The 21,535-nt window shown below is 37.0% G+C and overlaps 1 protein-coding gene across 1 annotated transcript in view; it reads left to right on the top strand.

Moving 5' to 3' along the window:
- Positions 1-16,572, top strand: part of abcg1 (ATP-binding cassette, sub-family G (WHITE), member 1) — a 45,174-nt gene extending 28,602 nt beyond the window's left edge. Inside the window, exons 5-15 of the mRNA XM_048185365.1 lie at positions 2,464-2,514; positions 3,137-3,282; positions 5,610-5,733; positions 5,832-5,946; positions 9,216-9,364; positions 9,504-9,605; positions 10,091-10,259; positions 10,410-10,510; positions 11,504-11,662; positions 11,795-11,913; positions 13,422-16,572. Coding sequence (XP_048041322.1) covers positions 2,464-2,514; positions 3,137-3,282; positions 5,610-5,733; positions 5,832-5,946; positions 9,216-9,364; positions 9,504-9,605; positions 10,091-10,259; positions 10,410-10,510; positions 11,504-11,662; positions 11,795-11,913; positions 13,422-13,650 — 1,464 coding nt within the window. The 3' untranslated portion in view covers positions 13,651-16,572. The remainder of the gene's footprint in view (positions 1-2,463; positions 2,515-3,136; positions 3,283-5,609; positions 5,734-5,831; positions 5,947-9,215; positions 9,365-9,503; positions 9,606-10,090; positions 10,260-10,409; positions 10,511-11,503; positions 11,663-11,794; positions 11,914-13,421) is intronic.
- Positions 16,573-21,535: the final 4,963 nt, after the last annotated feature.

The following is a 21,535-nucleotide window of genomic DNA, read 5'->3' as shown; positions in this document are numbered from 1 at the left end:
AGGATTTGACTGTGACGGTCGCTGTTGCTGAGAATGAAGATAAAGATGATAAAGGGCTGAATTCGGATCTGCTCCTTACAAACATATGGATTCCGATATGGAGTACAGCAAACAAATAAAATTGATGTGATTTGTGAATTTATGTTGTGCTTTGGTTTATCTTATGGTTGTATTGTCAGCCACTGCATAGGAGAAAACGGCTTCTGTGTCGCACAGCAAACAAACTAAATATTACAAAATGGTTAAACAATTACAGAAATTTTATTCATAAGGTTTCAAATTGTAGTCTTGTTTAACATTATGTATGAGTTTGCAGCACAAGTCACGAACAGAAATGTTATTTTCATATTAAGTAGATGAGTAAACTGCATTCAATAAATTTGACTAAAAACATGTATTGATATGACAATTGAATACAACAGATTTAAAACATTAATGCCACGATTTTAATATTAATACATGGGAATTCATATACGTTCACTCTTTACGTTAAATGATTTAATTTTTATTGCTGTTAATATGTATTTTTGTAAGTATTTTTATGTTTTAGTGCTATAAATACATCAGTGTTGTACGTTTTTGTGTGTATGAAAATGTAAGTAAATGTACGTGTGGTAGAACCACACTTTACGTAAAAATACACACATGTATTCTCATGAGATCATGTTGAATATATTTGTGTGAACTGAATATAATGTTTTCTGATGCTTAATTCTGTGTTCATTGAAATTAAATGATTAAATGCACTATAGTTTAATTTAATGTTAAATGCAATTAGCTGAATTAAAGAGTGCTTTAAAGACGTAAATAGTACTTTTTGGTTAAAATATACTGCTGAATGTACTTACAAATTATTTATGGTTAACTAAAATAAACTTTTATGTATGTCATGTATTTAAACATATCTGTATTTACACATAATTTTATTACGGAAGAGGATTAGGGCCAAGCAATAATAAAAAAAATAAAACCATCTCGAGATTAAAGTTGTTAAATTTCGAGAAAAAAGTCGAGATAAAATGTTGAGAATAAACTCGTTAAATTACGAGAAAAAACTCGTTAGATTATGAGAACAAATTCGTTAAATTATGAGAAAAAAAGTCGTTACATTTCAAGAAAAAAAGTCGAGATAAAATGTTGAATAAAGTCATTAAATTATGAGAAAAAAGTTGTTAAATTATGAGAACAAATTCTTAATTTAACGAATTTGTTCTCGTAATTAATGACTTTTTTCTCATACATTTATTCTCAACATTTTATCTCGACTTTTTTCTCGAAATTTAACGAGTTTTTTTCTCGTAATTTAACGAATTTATTCTCAACATTTTATCTCGACCTTTTTCTCGAAATGTAACACGTTTTTTCTCGTAATTTAACGAATTTATTCTCAACATTTTATCTCGACCTTTTTCTCGAAATGTAACACGTTTTTTCTCGTAATTTAACGAGTTTATTCTCAACATTTTATCTCGACTTTTTTCTTGAAATTTAACAAGTTTTTTCTCGTAATTTAACGAGTTTATTCTCAACATTTTATCTCGACTTTTTTCTTGAAATTTAACAAGTTTATTCTCGTAATTTAACGAGTTTATTCTCAACATTTTATCTCGACCTTTTTCTCGAAATTTAACGAGTTTTTTCTCGTAATTTAACGAGTTTATTCTCAACATTTCATCTCAACCTTTTTCTCGAAATTTAACAAGTTTTTTCTCGTAATTTAACGAGTTTATTCTCAACATTTGATCTCGACCTTTTTCTCGAAATTTAACAAGTTTTTTCTCGTAATTTAACGAGTTTATTCTCAACATTTTATCTCAACCTTTTTCTCGAGTTTTTTCTCGAAATTTAACAACTTTAATCTCGAGATGGTTTTATTTTTTTATTATTGCTTGGCCCTAATCCTCTTCCATATTTTAGTGATGAAGTTACTATTTAGTATGTTTAAAATATATTAACTTAAAATGTAACATTGAACAACACACTACAGTTAAATTTATAATTATTTTACATGTGCTTTAGTATGTTAGTCAACACATCAAAATAAGTATACTTCTTTAAAGCATAACAAAAGATTATTAAAATATAAGGATTTAAAATGTACTTTAAAGTAAAACTTTAATGAGCTTATGAAAAGTGTACACTATAAGAGCACCTTCAATACAGAACACTTCTTTTTAGCAAGGGTAGATGAAATTGTAAAGGGTAAATTTTTTTTCCCCCCTTGCAAATATCATTAAGTAAAAGTACAAGTATTCCTCGTTACCTCATGGTAAATGTAACATACACAGACAAACTAAAAACAAAAAACAAAACATGTAATCGGCTGTCACAGCTCGTTTCACTGGAATACGTCTCATGCAATTGCAGTTGTTGTGTTGTTGAGTTCATGCAAATCCCTCTGTTAGCTTTAGTTGTACCGGCTAATGCTCATCATGATCTAAATCGCTCACTTTCCCTTCTCAGGTATCAGCTAATCTCAAACTCCAGGAAAAAGATGAAGGCAGACGCGAAATGGTAAGTGAGAGGCGTGTGAAGTGTCCCACCCGATGTATGTACGGCCTAATCTTTGTGGTAAAGCTCAGCGTTGTTGCATGACTGAAAAGGATGTTGTTTCTGGAACATGTCCTAAATGTTAAACTCACAGTAAACATGTACACTACCATTCAAAAAATGTTAAGATTTTTTTTGTTCTAGGATTCGTTCTATTCATCAAAGTATCATAGAAAAATGTATCACGGTTTCCACAAAAATATTAAGCAGCTCAACGTTCAACTTTGATAATAATAAGAAATATTTGTTGAGCAGCAAATCAGAGCATTAGAATGATTACTGAAGGATCATGTGACACTGAAGATTAGAGTAATGATGCTTAAAATTCAGCTTTGATCACAGGAATAAATTACATTTTAAAATACACTGAAATAAAAGCTAATTTAAATACTAATAATTCACAATATAACAGTTTTTCTGTATTTTTGATCAAATAAATGCAACATTGGTGCGCATAAGAGATTTTTTTTTTTTTTTTTTTTTTTTTTCAAAAACGTTAAAAATGTCTTACTGAAACTTTTGACCAGTTGTGAAGATATGTATGTGCATGTGCTGTCCTGACACATGACATGCTGTGTTGTTCTAGGTACGGGAAATCCTGACTGCACTCGGCTTGTTAGAATGTGCAAAGACACGCACATCCAACCTGTCCGGAGGCCAGAGGAAGCGTTTGGCCATCGCCCTGGAGCTCATCAACAACCCACCCGTCATGTTTTTTGATGAGCCCACTAGGTGAGCACCCTCCATGTACACACATTACACTGTAAAATAAATAAATAAACCCATGAAATGTATGGTAATAAAATAGCAGCTGTGGTTGCCAGAACTTTACAGAAAAAAGAACATTTTAGACTGTGTAAAACTGTATATTTCTTTAAAGGTGCAGTAAGCAATTTCATAGAAACACTATTGATATTTTAAACCAACACAAACAAACACACCCCTCCCTTCATTGCTCCGCCCACAAAAATCACAAATACACAAGGCAAGAGTGGATGTCTCTTTATCATAGCCGAAACAAAGCAAAATAATGCAGTGACACTCAAAACTGTCCTTTTACTAGAGCTAACATTACAACAACAGCATATTTTGCAGCTGTGAAACAGCAAAAACTCACATTTGAAGCAGAAAAAGCAGACGCAACCTCTGAGTCCATTTTCAGGCCTTCCCTCTTGGATCTCTCCAGCTCTGGAAAGCTTTTCTAATATTAACGCGGGTCCTAAAGTTCTTGCCTGATCATAACCCTTCTTTTTCCAGTGATTTTCCTCTGAGCTTTTCTCTTCAGTAATGTCTCTCGGCCACGTCTCTTTCTACAGTCTTTCTTCTAATCTCTTACTCTCTCCTCCCCCATCATGAGTGGACTGCTGATTGGCTACAAGTGTATTGTGGTGCTCGGTCTGATCCACTTTCAACAGCATTTCTCAGAAATCAATTACTGCACCTTTAACTGATATAATGTTGCTATTATATCTAAAGTAATATGTAAAATCTGTTAGCCAAAAATAGCCCCAAAAATAATACAGATGGTAAAAGAGACACATGAAGAATTAGAGATCATCACAAGTAGCTTCTCCACAAGTTGTAATAAATACTAATATATTGAAGTGTCGTGCGCACAAACGCAAAACCATTAAACATGACACTAAAATAATGCAACAAACATTCATTTAACAAAATAAGATGTAACATTGAACCCAAATGTCCATAATTTATAACAAAAACTAACAAGATACATATTTATTTAAATACAATCAAATGTAAATTGTCACGCAGGGAATTGTGAGAATGTCAATTTTTGTTTTTTCCACTGTAAATTATATGACTGATTGTCTTTACTTCCAAAATAAGCAGATTTAACAGTATTTTTACTGTAAATTTTATAAAATGTCTAATTAGATCTATTACAGTTTTTCCACTGTATGTAACCAATTAACAGTTTTGCAAAAATTACAAAAAAATAAAAAATAAATAAATGGTGTATGAAACGCATGGCCATGAGACGAACCATCAAATTATCCAAGTGACGTTCCTGAGCCAAATATATCTCTTGTGAAAATTTGTTACCCATGAGGTTTCTCTGTTGTGTCCTTGTAATGTGGGAATGCAATTTAATTGCATATTCACTTACAGGCTTTGCCCAGATGGGATATTGTTGGACAGTTGAGACCTGGTCTCTACGGACTCTATTAAGCTTTCATTCCTCTCCCGGGATTTTACCCTCTAAGAACAAAAACGTCTCTCTAATTCTCTGGAGAGCTCAAACTAAAGTCATTTCAGCATAAAACGATACTCCGTAAATCGCATTTATACGATTACCATGGCTATCCAAGGATAAACAGATCCTCCTTCATGGAAATCAAAACCATGTGGCATCAGCTTCTATAGGTCGGATAAGAGCAGGACCATTATCATTAATATGATGTCCCAGAGTTGTGTTTGGTTAAATAGGACACTTTAATGGCTCAAAGGAATACTGTTTCCCTGTGCATTAGATAAATATCCAATCAGCAAATTGTGTGTAGCATGTGCTATGATATTTGAATACACTGCTATATTGAAGGCTACAGCATTATCCTGCCCTTTAAAATGGACACTTAATCTTCCACTTTATCCATTGTCTCTGTCATCTGTGATAATTAATATGGCTTTGATATAGCGAGGTCAAGATTATGATCTAATCTCACCTCTTTAACCTTGTCTAGCCCACTGATACGAGCACTTGAGTGATATTGCGAGGATATATTGTTATATATAGCACAAATATTGCTAAATTATAATATAATATATATATAAATATAATATGTAATATGTAATATCAGTGTTAAGTATAGTTGAGATATTATTGTAGTTTTGGTTATTGGAGTTTTTATACTTAAAGTTAATGTTTTAGTAATTGTCTTGTGTTTTTGTCATTTTTATTATGTATTTATTTATTATGTAGTTCATATATATAGACTTAAACTTGTCTGCATCGTAGCACCACAGCTTGGAAACATGTGCTACTGCTCCAACCACAAGAAGGTGCTGACTGTTATTTTCTCTCTTCTTTATGTCTTCAGTGGACTGGACAGCTCCTCCTGCTTCCAGGTGGTCTCGCTGATGAAGGCTCTTGCTCAGGGTGGACGAACAGTCATATGCACAATTCACCAGCCCAGCGCAAAAGTTTTTGAACTCTTTGATAAGGTGATCACTATTTTATACTCTGATTTATGTTTTTTTATGCATGCTGTTATGCAAAATACTGCCTCTCACACCTCATTCATTGTTTGTTTTTTCTCCAGCTGTATGTCCTCAGTCAAGGCCAGTGTATTTACAGAGGAAGAGTATCAAGCTTAATCCCGTATCTCAGAGAACTGGGACTCAACTGTCCCACCTATCACAACCCTGCAGACTTCGGTAAGAAAATTACACTCTCAGTATGCAGAGGTCCAAAATTAACAAACAAACAAATAATACAACTTTTTCAGGAATTGCTGGACCCTTGCTTTCATAAGTTGCATGAGTGAATCAAATGAGACTTAAGTGAAAAATTTACTGTCAGAAACCATTTACAATAAATCAATCATTTCATTATTTAAGTAATAAAGACATTCAAAAGTTTGGGGTCGGTAAGATTTTTTGGATTTTTTTGAAAGAAGTCTCTTATGCTCACCAAGGATTATATTTGAATATTTGATATGTTTGATATATTTGGATATATTTTGGATATTTGATCAGAAATACAGAAGAAGAAAAAAACTGTACTATTGTAAAATATTACAATTTGAAAGAACTGTTTTCTATGTGAATATACTGTAAAATGTAATTTATTCCTGTGATAAAAGCTGAATTTTCATCAGACATCATTCTAATATGATTTGCTGCTCAAGAAACATACCTATGGAAGTTTATAAAAAAGGTAATTGCGTACCTAGAAACTTTTTTTCTCATAACTGCGAGATTTAAATTCAGAATTGTGAGTTATAAAGTCAGAATTGCAAATTATAGTCAGAATTGCATGATATAAAGTCAGAATTGTGATATAAATTCAGAATTGCAAGTTATAATGTCAGAATTGTGAGTTATGATGTCAGAATTGCGAGTTATAAAGTCAGAATTGCGAGTTATAAAGTCAGAATTGCGAGTTACGAAGTCAGAATTGCGAGTTACGAAGTAAGAATTGCGAGTTACAAAGTCAGAATTGCGAGATATAAAGTCAGAATTGCGAGATATAAAGTCAGAATTGCAAGTTATAAAGTCGGAATTGCGAGTTGTAAAGTCGGAATTGCGAGTTACAAAGTCGGAATTGCGAGTTACAAAGTCAGAATTGCGAGTTACAAAGTCAGAATTGCGAGATACAAAGTCAGAATTGCGAGTTACAAAGTCAGAATTGCGAGTTGTAAAGTCAGAATTGCGAGTTACAAAGTCAGAATTGCGAGTTACAAAGTCAGAATTGCGAGTTACAAAGTCAGAATTGCGAGTTGTAAAGTCAGAATTGCGAGATGTAAAGTCAGAATTGCGAGTTACAAAGTCAGAATTGCGAGATATAAAGTCAGAAGTGCGAGTTATAAAGTCAGAATTGCGAGTTGTAAAGTCAGAATTGCGAGTTACAAAGTCAGAATTGCGAGATATAAAGTCAGAATTGCGAGTTACAAAGTCAGAATTGCGAGTTACAAAGTCAGAATTGCGAGTTGTAAAGTCAGAATTGCGAGTTACAAAGTCAGAATTGCGAGTTACAAAGTCAGAATTGCGAGTTGTAAAGTCAGAATTGCGAGTTACAAAGTCAGAATTGCGAGATATAAAGTCAGAATTGCGAGATACAAAGTCAGAATTGCGAGATACAAAGTCAGAATTGCGAGTTACAAAGTCGGAATTGCGAGTTGTAAAGTCGGAATTGCGAGTTGTAAAGTCGGAATTGCGAGTTACAAAGTCGGAATTGCGAGTTACAAAGTCGGAATTGCGAGTTACAAAGTCGGAATTGCGAGATACAAAGTCGGAATTGCGAGATACAAAGTCAGAATTGCGAGTTACAAAGTCAGAATTGCGAGTTGTAAAGTCAGAATTGCGAGTTGTAAAGTCAGAATTGCGAGATATAAAGTCAGAATTGCGAGTTACAAAGTCAGAATTGCGAGATATAAAGTCAGAAGTGCGAGTTATAAAGTCAGAATTGCGAGTTGTAAAGTCAAGAATTGCGAGTTACAAAGTCAGAATTGCGAGATATAAAGTCAGAATTGCGAGTTACAAAGTCAGAATTGCGAGTTACAAAGTCAGAATTGCGAGTTGTAAAGTCAGAATTGCGAGTTACAAAGTCAGAATTGCGAGTTACAAAGTCAGAATTGCGAGTTGTAAAGTCAGAATTGCGAGTTATAAAGTCAGAATTGCGAGTTACAAAGTCAGAATTGCGAGTTACAAAGTCAGAATTGCGAGTTGTAAAGTCAGAATTGCGAGTTACAATTGTCAGAAGTTGCGAGTTCTAAAGTCAAAATTGCGAGTTGTAAAGTCAAAATTGCGAGTTACAAAGTCAGAATTGCGAGTTACAAAGTCAGAATTGCGAGTTATAAAGTCAGAATTGCGAGTTGTAAAGTCAGAATTGCGAGTTGTAAAGTCAGAATTGCGAGTTGTAAAGTCAGAATTGCGAGTTACAAAGTCAGAATTGCGAGATATAAAGTCAGAAGTGCGAGTTATAAAGTCAGAATTGCGAGTTGTAAAGTCAGAATTGCGAGTTACAAAGTCAGAATTGCGAGTTACAAAGTTCAGAATTGCGAGTTGTAAAGTCAGTCAAATTGCGAGTTACAAAGTCAGAATTGCGAGTTACAAAGTCAGAATTGCGAGTTACAAAGTCAGAATTGCGAGTTACAAAGTCAGAATTGCGAGATATAAAGTCAGAATTGCGAGTTATAAAGTCAGAATTGCGAGTTGTAAAGTCAGAATTGCGAGTTACAAAGTCAGAATTGCGAGTTACAAAGTCAGAATTGCGAGTTGTAAAGTCAGAATTGCGAGTTACAAAGTCAGAATTGCGAGTTGTAAAGTCAGAATTGCGAGTTGTAAAGTCAGAATTGCGAGTTACAAAGTCAGAATTGCGAGTTACAAAGTCAGAATTGCGAGTTGTAAAGTCAAAATTGCGAGTTACAAAGTCAGAATTGCGAGTTACAAAGTCAGAATTGCGAGTTACAAAGTCAGAATTGTGAGATATAAAGTCAGAATTGCGAGATAAAAACTAACAATTCTGAGAAAAAAAAGTCAGAATTGTGAGATAAAATGTCACAATTACCTTTTTTTATTTTTTTTTTTATTTTGTGGCGGAAACAAGCTTTCATACAATTCTTATGATTAATGCTGCTTAAAGTTTTTTTTTTTTTGAAACTGGTATTTTTTATTTGATGAATTCTTTGATGAATAGAGAGTTTATTTGAAATAGATTGTTTTGTAACAATGTAAAACTTTTTATATATTTATATATTCATCAAAGAATCATCAAATAAAGTTCATGTCTGTTAAAGATTTTAAAGTTTTCCAGATAGATGCAAAATGTTATATTTGGACGCTATACATCTATACATGAATAAATAATACACTGACCATAATACAGAGAATAAAAATAATACACATCTGCATTCTCAACACAAGCTGCATCAGTGTTTTGACCTACTCAACAGAGGCTGAGCGTATTTTCTTCTTTTCTCCAGTAATGGAGGTGGCTTCTGGTGAATACGGTGACCAGACGGCTCGGCTGGTGAAGGCTGTTCAGGAACAGAAGTGTGAGAAAGACTACAAAAGTGAAATGAATGGTAATGGGGTCCATAACCCCTTCCTGTGGCACAGAGCATCTGATGAGGTATGTATAGAAACATATAAAGCCTTTATGTAACACGATGCAGTGGGTGTTTTGTCATATGAGAGATATGCATCTCTGTTTGTTTGGCTCAAATCATTTAGCACACAATAGATGTAATAATTTAACCTATTTTCTTTAGGACTCTTCATCGTCAGAGGGTTGCCATAGTTTTTCTGCCAGCTGCTTGACGCAGTTTTGCATCCTTTTCAAGAGAACTTTTCTTAGCATCCTGAGAGATTCGGTAAGCAGCACTGCCACCTAGTGGGGATGTTTAGTAACACATTCACAGCAGACCCAAATATGTCATAAAGAACATCAGATGTTTAAACAGAAGTTAGTCTCTTATCTTATAATAATAAGATAAATTGTGGCATTCTGGGGAAATAAAGCATTTTCTACCATGGTTAATAAAATTATTATTATATAATGAAATATGCATATTTTTTTCTTTCGGAAATAACTCATATTGTGTACATGATTACATAGGAATTTTATATTGAATGTTAATAATTAAAAACCTGAAATAAATTAGAATGTACACTTAAAGTTGTTTTTCATCCGAATTTTTTATATTTTAATTCTAAAATTAGATTTAAAAATAAACATGTCCTGTTTGCTCCCAATTATTTTCAAATTCAGTCATTGCAATTCAAAAAACATTCTCAATTCATAAGTAACATCAGGAGGAACATGAGCTTGATTTGAACATGATTCTTCTCCGTTTAGGTGTTGACTCACTTACGCATCATGTCTCATCTTGGGATTGGAGTTCTGATTGGTCTGTTATACCTGGGCATTGGCAATGAGGCCAAGAAAGTCCTTAGCAACTCTGGCTTCCTGTTCTTCTCCATGTTGTTCCTCATGTTCGCAGCTTTGATGCCCACCGTTCTCACCTGTGAGTCTGTAAAATTATAAATATTCTTCATACCAGAAAGACTTTGATGCACATTTACGTTGTAAAACTATTCTTTGTATGCAAAAAAAACATAATCGTTAACTTGATCTTAACATGCTATGTATCTGTTCTTTCCGATTGTTATTGTAGTTCCACTTGAGATGGGAGTCTTTTTGAGAGAACATCTAAATTACTGGTACAGTCTAAAGGCATACTACTTGGCCAAAACAATGGCGGACATCCCGTTTCAGGTAACATGGAACAAATAAAACATGAGGAACAGTAACTTGCTCTGTTGTGGTGCTAAGCTAGATGATTCACAAAGTGGATAAGAATAAGGTTTAGATTGGGGTTTCCTCAGAATACAGACACATATCAAGTTAAAAATGGAACAAAAAGGGAATCACTAAGATGGTTTTGGCATAAACACGTTATTGGAGCTTGAAGGGGATTTGCTTTTTGGGTCAAATCACTGTTTGCTCAATATAGACAAATCCTGCTGCAACATTACATAAGCGGGCTTTGCTTTTCCCCATCGGAAATATTCTGTAGTGTTTCTACAAGAAATATTCTCCAGTTAGAGAAAAAAAAAAAAGATATTAAACATTTGGGATTTTTTTCTTAGCCTGAAAAATAAATAAATAAATAAAATAAAGGGATGCTTTTTACATTTTTATCTTCCTTTAGTGTGTAATGTTGCTGTTTGAGCATTAAAAAAGTCCCTCCAATGGGAGTTATTTCTCTATATCAGTGTCACTGTTTCTGAACGTCTCCATTATAGTCTTGAGTTTTCTTCTGGGAATGAACGCGTCACAATATTCCTCATTTAAATAATTCCCGCCCAAGGAATACGCAAAAAGCAAATGGATGAGGCATGGTTGAGTTGTGTTAGTAGTGGGTTGAATCTTGCGGTAATGGTAAAGGGCATTAGATTTCCAAAGCACGTTCGAAGCGGCTGACCAATCACAGTACGTTAGTCCAGTCGACCAACCAGAGCACACTGCGCTTTTCAGAAGGAGGGGCTTCAGAGAGACAGGATCTAAACATAACGATAATGACAGACTGGGAAGAGAGGTGCTGCAACAATGGAGAATATGTGAAACATAATGTGTTTTTTTTTTTTTTTTGAAAAAGAACAAGAAATAGTAAGCACATTTTCAACATTGACTGTTGCGGAGGAAAATCAGATTGTCAGTTTTCTCTTTGAAGCAGACACTTCAAAATACTTGTTTTCTGCCTCACAGATTGTGTTCCCAGTGGCTTACTGCAGTATAGTGTACTGGATGACATCTCAACCTTCAGATGCAGTCCGCTTCATTCTTTTCCTGGCTTTAGGGACACTCACGTCACTTGTTGCACAGTCCTTGGGACTACTGATAGGAGCAGCATCCACATCATTACAAGTAAATACATTTACTGTTGTCTTGTCCTGTAATGCTCTGTCATATACTTGATATTATTTGAAGAATTTGCCTCATTATCAATCAATCAAAGTCATATAAAGAAAATGATGCAGTATTGTGTTTCCTTGACAGGTAGCAACTTTTGTTGGTCCTGTGACAGCCATCCCCGTGCTGCTCTTTTCAGGTTTCTTTGTCAGTTTTGACACCATCCCAAAATACCTCCAATGGATCTCATACATTTCCTATGTCAGGTAAGGGAACCTCATGAAATGCTCATTATAGCTAAAGTTGAGATATGATTCATACTGTAAGTGCTAAATCATTCATCTGAATTATTTAAAGGTTCCATATTTACAAGATGTAGTATAAGTCTAAGGTGTCTCCTGAATGTGTCTGTGAAGTTTCAGCTCAAAATACCCCATAGATTTTTTTTTAATTACTCGCGCTCTCCCCTTTAATTGCTCGTGCTCTCCGCCCCCTCCCGAGCTCTCGACTCTATCATTGCATAAACAAAGTTCACACAGCTAATATAACCCTCAAAATGGATCTTTACAAAGTGTTCGTCATGCAGCATGTCTAATCGCGTAAGTATGGTATTTATTTGGATGTTTACATTTGATTCTGAATGAGTCTGATAGTGCTCCGTGGCTAAAGCTAACATTACACACTGTTGGAGAGATTTATAAAGAATGAAGTTGTGTTTGAAGTAAGCTTCAATGAACAATATCAATTGAGAACATACAGTTTACATTGCTAAGAGTGGTTGCTAAGGGTGTTGTGTAGTGATACACAGAACCGTTGGGTGAAGCGGTTATAGCCGTGTTTATTCGTGAATAAAACACAGCTATTGACCAATCAGAATCAAGGACAGGAACTAACCGTTTTATAATATGTATTTAAACGTGACATACAAGTTTGTTATTGCACATTTCATTAAAGTTGCATTTAATTTAGCAATTTTACATTCAAAATATATTATCTTATAATGTCAAATAACACTTTTATCTACAGTTAAAATTATAATCAAGTACGTTACATGTGCTGTATGTCAATCCACATCAAAATAAGTGTATAATTTTTTTAAAGCATGATAAAACATTATTAAAACAATGTTTAAAATGTAGGCTACTTTAAAGTAAAATTCTGAAGTCATGAAAAGTGTGCTCACATTTAGTAACATTTTATTTCATTAATATTATAAAATCAGCAAGTATAGTTTTTTTTAATATACTTTTAAGATTTGAAGTACACATTCAGTACAATTAAGCACACTTCATTTTTTCACAAGGGTGTTCCACTCCTTTACCATCTATTCAAATCCTGACTTAATATAACATTATTTGCTGTTTTTACTTTGAAATAGGTCTCATTACAAAGATTAAATGTGCTACAAATGTAATTTCTTGTTGTCTTTAAGTATGTAAGATGAAGTACAGCTATCATAAAGGGGTTTATAGTGAATGTCTGATTTATCAGGATTATTCACAATTACTACTTATTACCAAATGATATATTGATTTGAGTTTAAATGATTTTATGATGCATGTATACAAAGAGGATTGTTATGAAAGACATGCAAATATATTGGAAAAATGTAGTAGACTTAGTTTAGTTGTCAAAATACAAAATATTTGACAACAGAATGCATTTAACCAATCAGAAACAAGTATTACAGAGAACTGAATAATAAAACAGTATACCAAAAGCACTGGATATCTTAAGTGGTCCTCTTCTAAATCAGTTGTCCTCTGACTTTCAGATATGGTTTTGAAGGAGTCATTCTGTCCATATACGGGCTTGACCGTGAGGACCTGCACTGCGACAAAGACGAGACATGCCACTTCCAGAAGTCAGAAGCCATTTTGAAGGAGCTGGATGTTGAGGATGCAAAGCTGTACTTGGACTTTATTGTGCTGGGCATCTTCTTTGTGTCGCTCCGTCTGATTGCCTACTTCATCCTCCGATACAAGATCAGTGCTGAGAGGTAGACTCGTGGAAGACGTGATGGAGAGAGTACTGTCGAGACTTTCTTGCTCAGGGAGGGCTAGGCTGAGAAAGCCAAAGCAGAGAGGGTTTGTTCCCTCAAAAAGAAACATCGCCATGTTTCCCTACACTGGACAGAAACCTGGGCTGAACCTGAAGTCACAGTATGTAAATGCCCAGCTTTTGCATGCTTTTTATAAGAAAATAAAGCACTTAGAACCCAACAGTTTTGGGACTCAACCAAACATCTGCCAGATAGACAAAGAAACATGGCCGCACTGAAGAAAATTCACAGGAGCAGACATTCAGCAGTTGACTGAAAAAGTAATGGGCTAATTTGTGTGATCACATTAGAAAGCAGGAATCTTTCTCTTGCCCTTGTGAAAACGAATTGTGCTTAATTGTATTGAATGTGCACATGTAGTGTACTTGCAGATAATATTAACAAAATAAAAGCCACTTGAGTGTAGTTAATAAGAGCACACTTTCATGACTGCTTCATAACTTAAACCCACAAATGAAATTTCTGTCATTAAGTTCTCACCCGAACATTCATCGAACTCCAGGTTCTACGTCAGAACGCCGGCTCAGTATTGGCCGGCTCCTGCGTCAGCATCACACGCATGTGTCGTGCTGCTCACGTGATCAGCGTCGGCCAATACTGAGTCAGCACTCTGACGTAGAACCTGGAAGAGCTGAACGTAAACAGCAGAGGAGAATAACAGGGGAGAGACGAATTTGTTGAATATTATTTGAAAAAGTCATTATTTATTTTTATTTTTTTTGGTGCACAAAAATTGTTCTCTTTACTTCATAACATTAGGGTTGAACCACTGTAGTCACGTTGACTTTTTTAACAATGTCTTTAGTACTTTTCTGCACCATGAATGACAGTAATTATGTTGCTTTCTTTTGGGGATATATATAAAAAAACCACTTGGATTTCATCAAAAATGTCTTAATTTGTCTTCCGAAGATGAACAAAGGTCTTACAGGTTTGGAACGACACAAGGGTGAGTATTTAATGACAAAAATATCATTTTTGGGTGAACTACCCTTTAAGTACACATTTAAAAGTCTTAGTTTAAAGTACATTTTAAGTCATGTTTTAATTATATTTTGTTTGTAGTGTTATTTGATATTGCATTTAAAGAAAATATATATTTTAAATCCACTAAATTGCAACTTCATCATTACAAATGTGTCCGTAAATATTACATTCAGTTTATTAAGTAGGCCTACTCCTTTCAAAAGTATGCTAAAGTGCACTTTTTTTCCACAAGGGTGCCCATGTTAAGCATACTTTTTTTTTTTTTTTTTTTTTTTTTTTGTTCCTGTGTAATGGTTGGATGTAAAAGACAAAAATTAATTTAACCTGGCAACCTACTCTATCAATTCTGTTGGTAATGGCTGCCTGCTGCTCCTGTAGAAGAATGATAACTTAGAAACTTGTGAGTAGGGTGTAACTGGGTTACAAGCCTATCAGAGAAACAAATAAAGTGAGCTAAAGGCCCAAGATGACTGGAGATCAGAATGAAAAGGGAAAAATGCATCAAATCCTAATAGCATGTCATTTCTGTGCCACTAGTGTCATCAAACAGAACTGCAAAAAATAATGACTGTTTTCAGAAAGGTTTCTTGAACACTCCTGCTTCTGTCATTGGCCGAACAAATCAATAGTCCCTCCCCCATCACAAATGTTGTAAAAGCAACTGGCATACAAGTATACAGCCTAGTGTTCGCTTGATAATGTGTGATGTTTTAATTCACGCTGACATTTCTGAGTATTTAAAATATCTGGGTTAATATGGGAAAGGAATTTATTATAGAATCGAACAAATTACATACATCACCTTTAAGTCCCCATACAGCATGTTTTGAAAATTGTTCAATATAGCTTTATGACTTTAGTAATTGTGCACAGTACATCTGAAAACCATCCTCATATTCAAATATGGATTTTTACAGCTTTTCCAAAATGCTGGGCTTCTCTTTGTTACTGAATGATATTTTTAAATGTTCGAAAAGCAAATTATTGGACTTCATCACTAAGTTAACAATCCCAAAGTTGTCAAACCCTAAAATGTTTCTCCTACTCTCAGAAATGTGTTTTATGAAAGGTTTACAAGTTCACGTTTACTGTTTGAAATGCCTTTGATTTTCCTGAATTATAGATTTGAAGCTCATGTAAGTAATCATAGAGGATCTCACACACTTCAATGTGGCATTTATTATCTAAACTTGTTTTATTCACGTTAAAGGGTCATTGTCATTATTCTTTGACATCTATGCACAGATTTCATGCTTTCTGGTTATGGGACAATAAAACAAAATGATGTAATTGCAAGGTCAATGCAAAAGTGAAAATGTGACAAAAATGAAGAATGTTATTTATTATCTGTGTTCTTTGTATTAAATGTCCATTTTGCAGATGTTTAGTGACCTCCGAGCTATATGTCCCCATGCAGAGCATCATTCACTAAACATTGCAGGCACAATGTGAATACTGAGCTTAACTTAAGTGTTATGAACATTATAATCATACCAAACCTTGTCTGTGGACCTTGATGTGGAAATTGATGCAAATTATATTTTAAACCATCTTAGCTGTATTACTACTCTGTTGGAATATTATTTCCACTTAGAATGTAGTGCATATTTATGTTTTTTAATTAAATGTATATGTTAATTGTATATTTTTTCTTTCTTATTTAGCTTCCTTCTTTGAATCTTGCACTTACAGTATGAACCTTAGAAACAAAATGATAGGGATTGTTATATATAGACATTCAGTTTCTCTATTTTGAAAGTTATGTCACTTTCCATATCTGAAATTGTCTACTAGTTACAATATGTTTCTGTTACACAAATTTAATGTAACAATAGTTACATTTTAAATATGATAATAAAGATTTATTGTTTTCAAATTGCTTGTTTTTTTGTTTTTGTTTTTGATTATTAAAAAGATTACATAATATTGATAGAAGATAAGATTAATAAAATTGAAAATGAAAATGTATATAGGTATACCGTGGAAAAATACACATATGGGATCACCTCCCCTGACAGCAACATTGTGTCGGCCCAGATCCAGCCCACATCTGATCCGCATGTAATCCATATGTACCAGATGTGGGCCAGATCTGGGCCACAGTATGTTGCTGTCAGGGTCGGGTCTCTACATATGGGCACCCAGCCTAGCACTGGTTTTCAAGAATAAAACGAGTGAAGGCCTGCGCTGGACGCTCCACCATGTCTGGCTGCGTAGGATGATGGAGGAACTCAACAGGGTTTGCCCGTAGGGAACTCTCTGGAGCAATATAAGCTCACGTATCTGGTTCACTAGGAGAAGAAAAGCTCAGCAAGCCGGCACTAAGCCGGGGCCTCACGGTGTCTCTGACCACTTGAGGTGAGAACACAGGAGGATACCAGCTCTACACGAAGGCTATAGAATCTAGTGAAAGTGTTATGTGTCGCCAGCCCGCAGCTCTACATATATCTGTCAGTGAGGCACCTAGTGCCAGCGCCCAGGAGGATGCAACACTTGGTAGAGTAAGCTCTCAATCTGACTGGGCTTGGGCTTTGTATAACAAGGCGATGGCATCCACTATCCAGTGGACCATCCTCTGCTTGGAGACAGACTTTCCCTTCTGCTGGCCTCCCATAACAGTCAAAGAGCTGCCCTGAGTTACTGAAGCTTTGTGTTCGGTCCATGTACAGTCGCAGAGCGTGGACAGGACAGAGCAAAGCTAGGCCTGAGTCTGACTCCTCCAGGGCCAGCACTTGCAGGTTCATTACATGGTCCCTGAGGGGAGTGGTGGGAACCTTGGGCACATGGCCGGGCCGAGGTCTCAGGATCATGTAAGAATCAGCAGGCCCGAACTCCAGGCACAATTCATTGACCGAAAATGCCTGCAGGTCCCCTACATTCTTAATGGAACAAGGTTTAATGGAAGAATTTTTAACTCCAATGACTGCAAAGGCTCAAACAGGAAATTCTGGAGTGCTCTAAGCACCAGAGCCAAATACCAAATGGATATAGAGTGAGGGCGAGGAGGATTTAACCTTCTCGCCCCCCTGACAAACCTAACACCTTATCTCCTGTTGGGTCTTGATATGAAGATACTGCAGCAGCATATATTTTCAGGGTGGATGGAGACAGCCTTCTTTACAACCCATGCTGCAGGAAGGAAAGCACGGCTCTGATTGAGTGTCTTTGGGGGTCTTCTCAGTGAGAAGAACACCACTCGGTGAACAGTTTCCACTTCAAGGAATATTCGTATTTTGTATTTCGAAGTGATTGTGTTCGCTACATCCTGGGGTAGGTCACCTAGAACCTCCGTGTCCCGTCCAGACATAGTTTCTAGTGCCCCATCTATGAGAAAGCAGGTCCATCCTCAGAGGAATGCGCCAGGGAGGGGCTGTTTTCATGATACAGAAAATGCATGTCAACATTACAATTTGGAGTGATCTATTATCAGAGGTGACAAATCATGCAGTTAGCTAACAATCTATCAATTTAAACAATGTATTTTTAAGGCAGAAACAATGAGCCCATTGAAGTAATTAATACATGTTAAAAAATGATTAGGATATATAGGAAGATTTGCATTGGTGCATGCTGATCCGTAGTTTGCATCATCTGAAGTCCTCGCAAGAGTTGGCGCTGTCTCTTCACAAGTGTTGAGGCATCTCTTAAGTCTTCATAAGAGGCTGGATCCAACTGGAGCTTATGTACTTTCTGGTTACTTTGGGATGGGCCTCCCGAGATAAAACAGAAAAGCAAATTGAAAATAATTAATAAAATAACCAGATAGATGATAAAATTGGTGTTATATGATCATAATTTCTTGACCTAGCAAGAACTTTAGCAGCTGCATTTTGTACTAATTGTAGCTTGGGGGGATGCAGGATAACCAGTCAGCTTGTTTATTGAAGATGCAAGACAACCAGCTACTACAATGAAGTAGTGACTGTAGAACCCTGTCTTTACATCAGCTGACATGAGCATCACCAGCCTTCACTGAGGTGAACTGAATGCCCCTGAACTTGGGGGGACGCCAGGTGAACTGATAGCCGAGTCTGATGGTCCAGATGAGCCAGTAAAGAGGGGCTGGGGAGTGCTAGCCAGGCTTTAGGAGACCATACAAGTGGGACCAAAGGGACCACCGACATTCCTGCAGCGGGGCAGTGAGGTGGAACACAGGGACCTGACTCAGGAGGCTCAATCGTGGCCCAAAGTGAGGTCTGAGTGTGCAGTGCAACACTTACCTAGTTCAATGGTTGGGCAGAGGGTGCGTGAGAAGACTTGGTTGCATTCTCGGACTGCTCACTGCTGCCCGCTGGCGATAGAAGAGGAGGATGAGAGTGGTAAGGCTTTATGCTGCTAACTGTTCTCCGTAACCTCTTATGGGACCCAGAGATAGAGGAAACTGCTCTTTTTTTTTTTTTTTTTTTTTTGACAATTTGGGTACCTCTGGCTGAAAAGATTTTTGAAAAGAAAAAAAGATTTTCCACCCGGTCCTCTTCCACCATCTCCCGAAGTGCTGCTCCCTCCATCTCTGGGTCGCCCGTCTCAGGGCCGCTTGTTCTTACACTTGCCGCCTTGTTTAGGGGGGCCTGGACAGGCTGGGTGGCCTGCCTGCAACCGGCTACATGACGCTGCTTAGGTGGAGGCTGCTGCTACTGTGTGGGAGCAGGGACAAATACAGGAGGATGCCCTTGACGATGAACTGGCAGAGGTGCTGCAGGCAGGATGTGTTTAATTGCCTGCGTCTGCTTTTGTGCTGCCAAGAACTGCTATGCAAAGCTCTCGACCACGTTGCCAAAAAGGTTGGCCTGGGAGACTGGAGAATTTAAAAATTGGATCTTATCAGCATCCCACATGTCTGCCAGGCATAGCCAGAGATGGCGTTCCTGCACCACCAATGTGGACATCGCTCGACCCAGGAAGAGCGCAGTGACCTTAGTCGCTCACAGGGCGAGGTCGGTCACTGTGCGCAGCTCTTGCAGCATCTCTGGGTGCACCCTCATGCAGCTCTTTGAGCACTTTCCTGGAAAAGCGCCATAGCATGCAAGGCAGAGGCGGCCTCTCCACAAGCTCCATAAGCCTTGCCAGTTAGACTGGACAAGTACTTTCAGGCCCGGTAGGGGAGACATGGCTCGGGACACGGTGGAGGTCTTCACTCGAGCCCGACCCTCTCGGTAGCCCAGGCAAGCAAAGCCATCAGCTCTGGGTCTGACTCGGACAATGCTATCATCTCCAAAGGGGACAACACAGCCGAATCGTCATCCCCAGAGAAGGCTCACCCTCTGATGCAGCGATCGACATCTGGTCAATGGGCAGAGCCCTGAAGGATACAGCTGGTACACTTCAATAAGAAGGTCCAGCGTGTTCCACGGACATCTCAACTGGCTGCAATGCGCTAGAGGGGTGAGGGGTCCTGGGAGGTTGGTTCCTCGGAGGGGAAGCCCTCACCGTAATCCTCAGAACACCTAAGCTGCTCCCCGAAGCAGTCCTCCCCTTGTTTTGGCCAGGAAGGTAGCTGGATCAAGGAACAGGTGAGGGGACTCCACCCTGTTTGAGGTACTGGAGTCTAGACCACAACATCGCGATGGTCATCTTCCTGCAGTGGGTGCATGACTCTTCCATGAAAGCCACCTCTGCTTGATGCCCAGACACATGAGGCTAGCGATCGTGACCATCAGCTGGTGCCAGGTAATGACTGTGTCCAGAAACACAAGGGTGACATCTTTAGAAAGACGCAATGTCACACCTGTGTAATGCTCTTCTAGGATATTAGCTCTCTTAGTAGATCAAAAGAGTAGGAACAGATGAACCACTCGGCTCCGAAGCGAAAAGCTGAATATGCAATGCACCTGCTTCCTATTTATGTCTGCGCTGTGGGGCATGGCAGTCAGATGCAAAAGTCGCTTGCCAATGTGCATTGGCTCATTTAGATACATTCGAAGTAGATTGGTCTCTACTTGGCGAGATTCCGTCCATCGCATGAGACGTTAAACCGAGGTCCGGACTCTCTGTGGTCGTTAAAAATCCCAGTATGTCCTTCGAAAAGAGTAGGGGTGTAACCCCGACATCCTGGTCAAATTTGCCCATTGGCCTCTGTCCATCATGGCCTCCTAATCATCCCCATATACTGATTGGCTTCATCACTCTGTCTTCTCTAAGCTGGTGTGTGGTGGGCTTTCTGGCACAATATGGCTGCCGTTGCATCGTCCAGGTGGATGCTGCACATTGGTGGTGGTTGAGGAGATTCCTCCTTCAATGTGTAAAGTGCTTTGAGGACCCAGAAAAGCACTATATAAATGTAAGGAATTATTATTATTATTATTATTATTATTATTATTCCCAGTTCATCGGTTCACTAGATGTGACATCAGCTGAAAGGGAACCAGGACTTACAAGCAACTCTGTGCACTTATTATAGTGCCATCTTGTGCCTAATTCTAAAATAATAATAATAATAATAAATAAATAAATAAAAAAAACATTCTGTGACCCGTGCATTAGAAATGCAGTATAATGGACATACTGTATCATTTTAGACACATGTACAATTTAGAATTATGACCACATTTGAGTAAAAATTTATCTTAATAACACATTACTTGAGCTAGTTGTGAAAGCAATATTTCTTATTTCAGTTTAGATAAAATAACTAAAATAAACTAATAACTAAATACAAACTATAGAGAGATATTAAAAAAAAAAAGAAGAAGAAATTAACAAAAACAAATGGGTGGAGTGTTGGGCTATATATGTGGTTCTACTATCACCGTGAACTATCATTGTGAACTATCACCACAAACCACAATAGCCAAATGAGATCATTTAATTTTAGATGAATTTCATTTAATGTTTCAAATGAG

The sequence above is a fragment of the Megalobrama amblycephala genome, linkage group LG3, assembly GCF_018812025.1.
Source record: "Megalobrama amblycephala isolate DHTTF-2021 linkage group LG3, ASM1881202v1, whole genome shotgun sequence".
Taxonomy (NCBI): domain Eukaryota; kingdom Metazoa; phylum Chordata; class Actinopteri; order Cypriniformes; family Xenocyprididae; genus Megalobrama; species Megalobrama amblycephala.
This window is presented reverse-complemented; position numbering and strand designations above follow the sequence as displayed.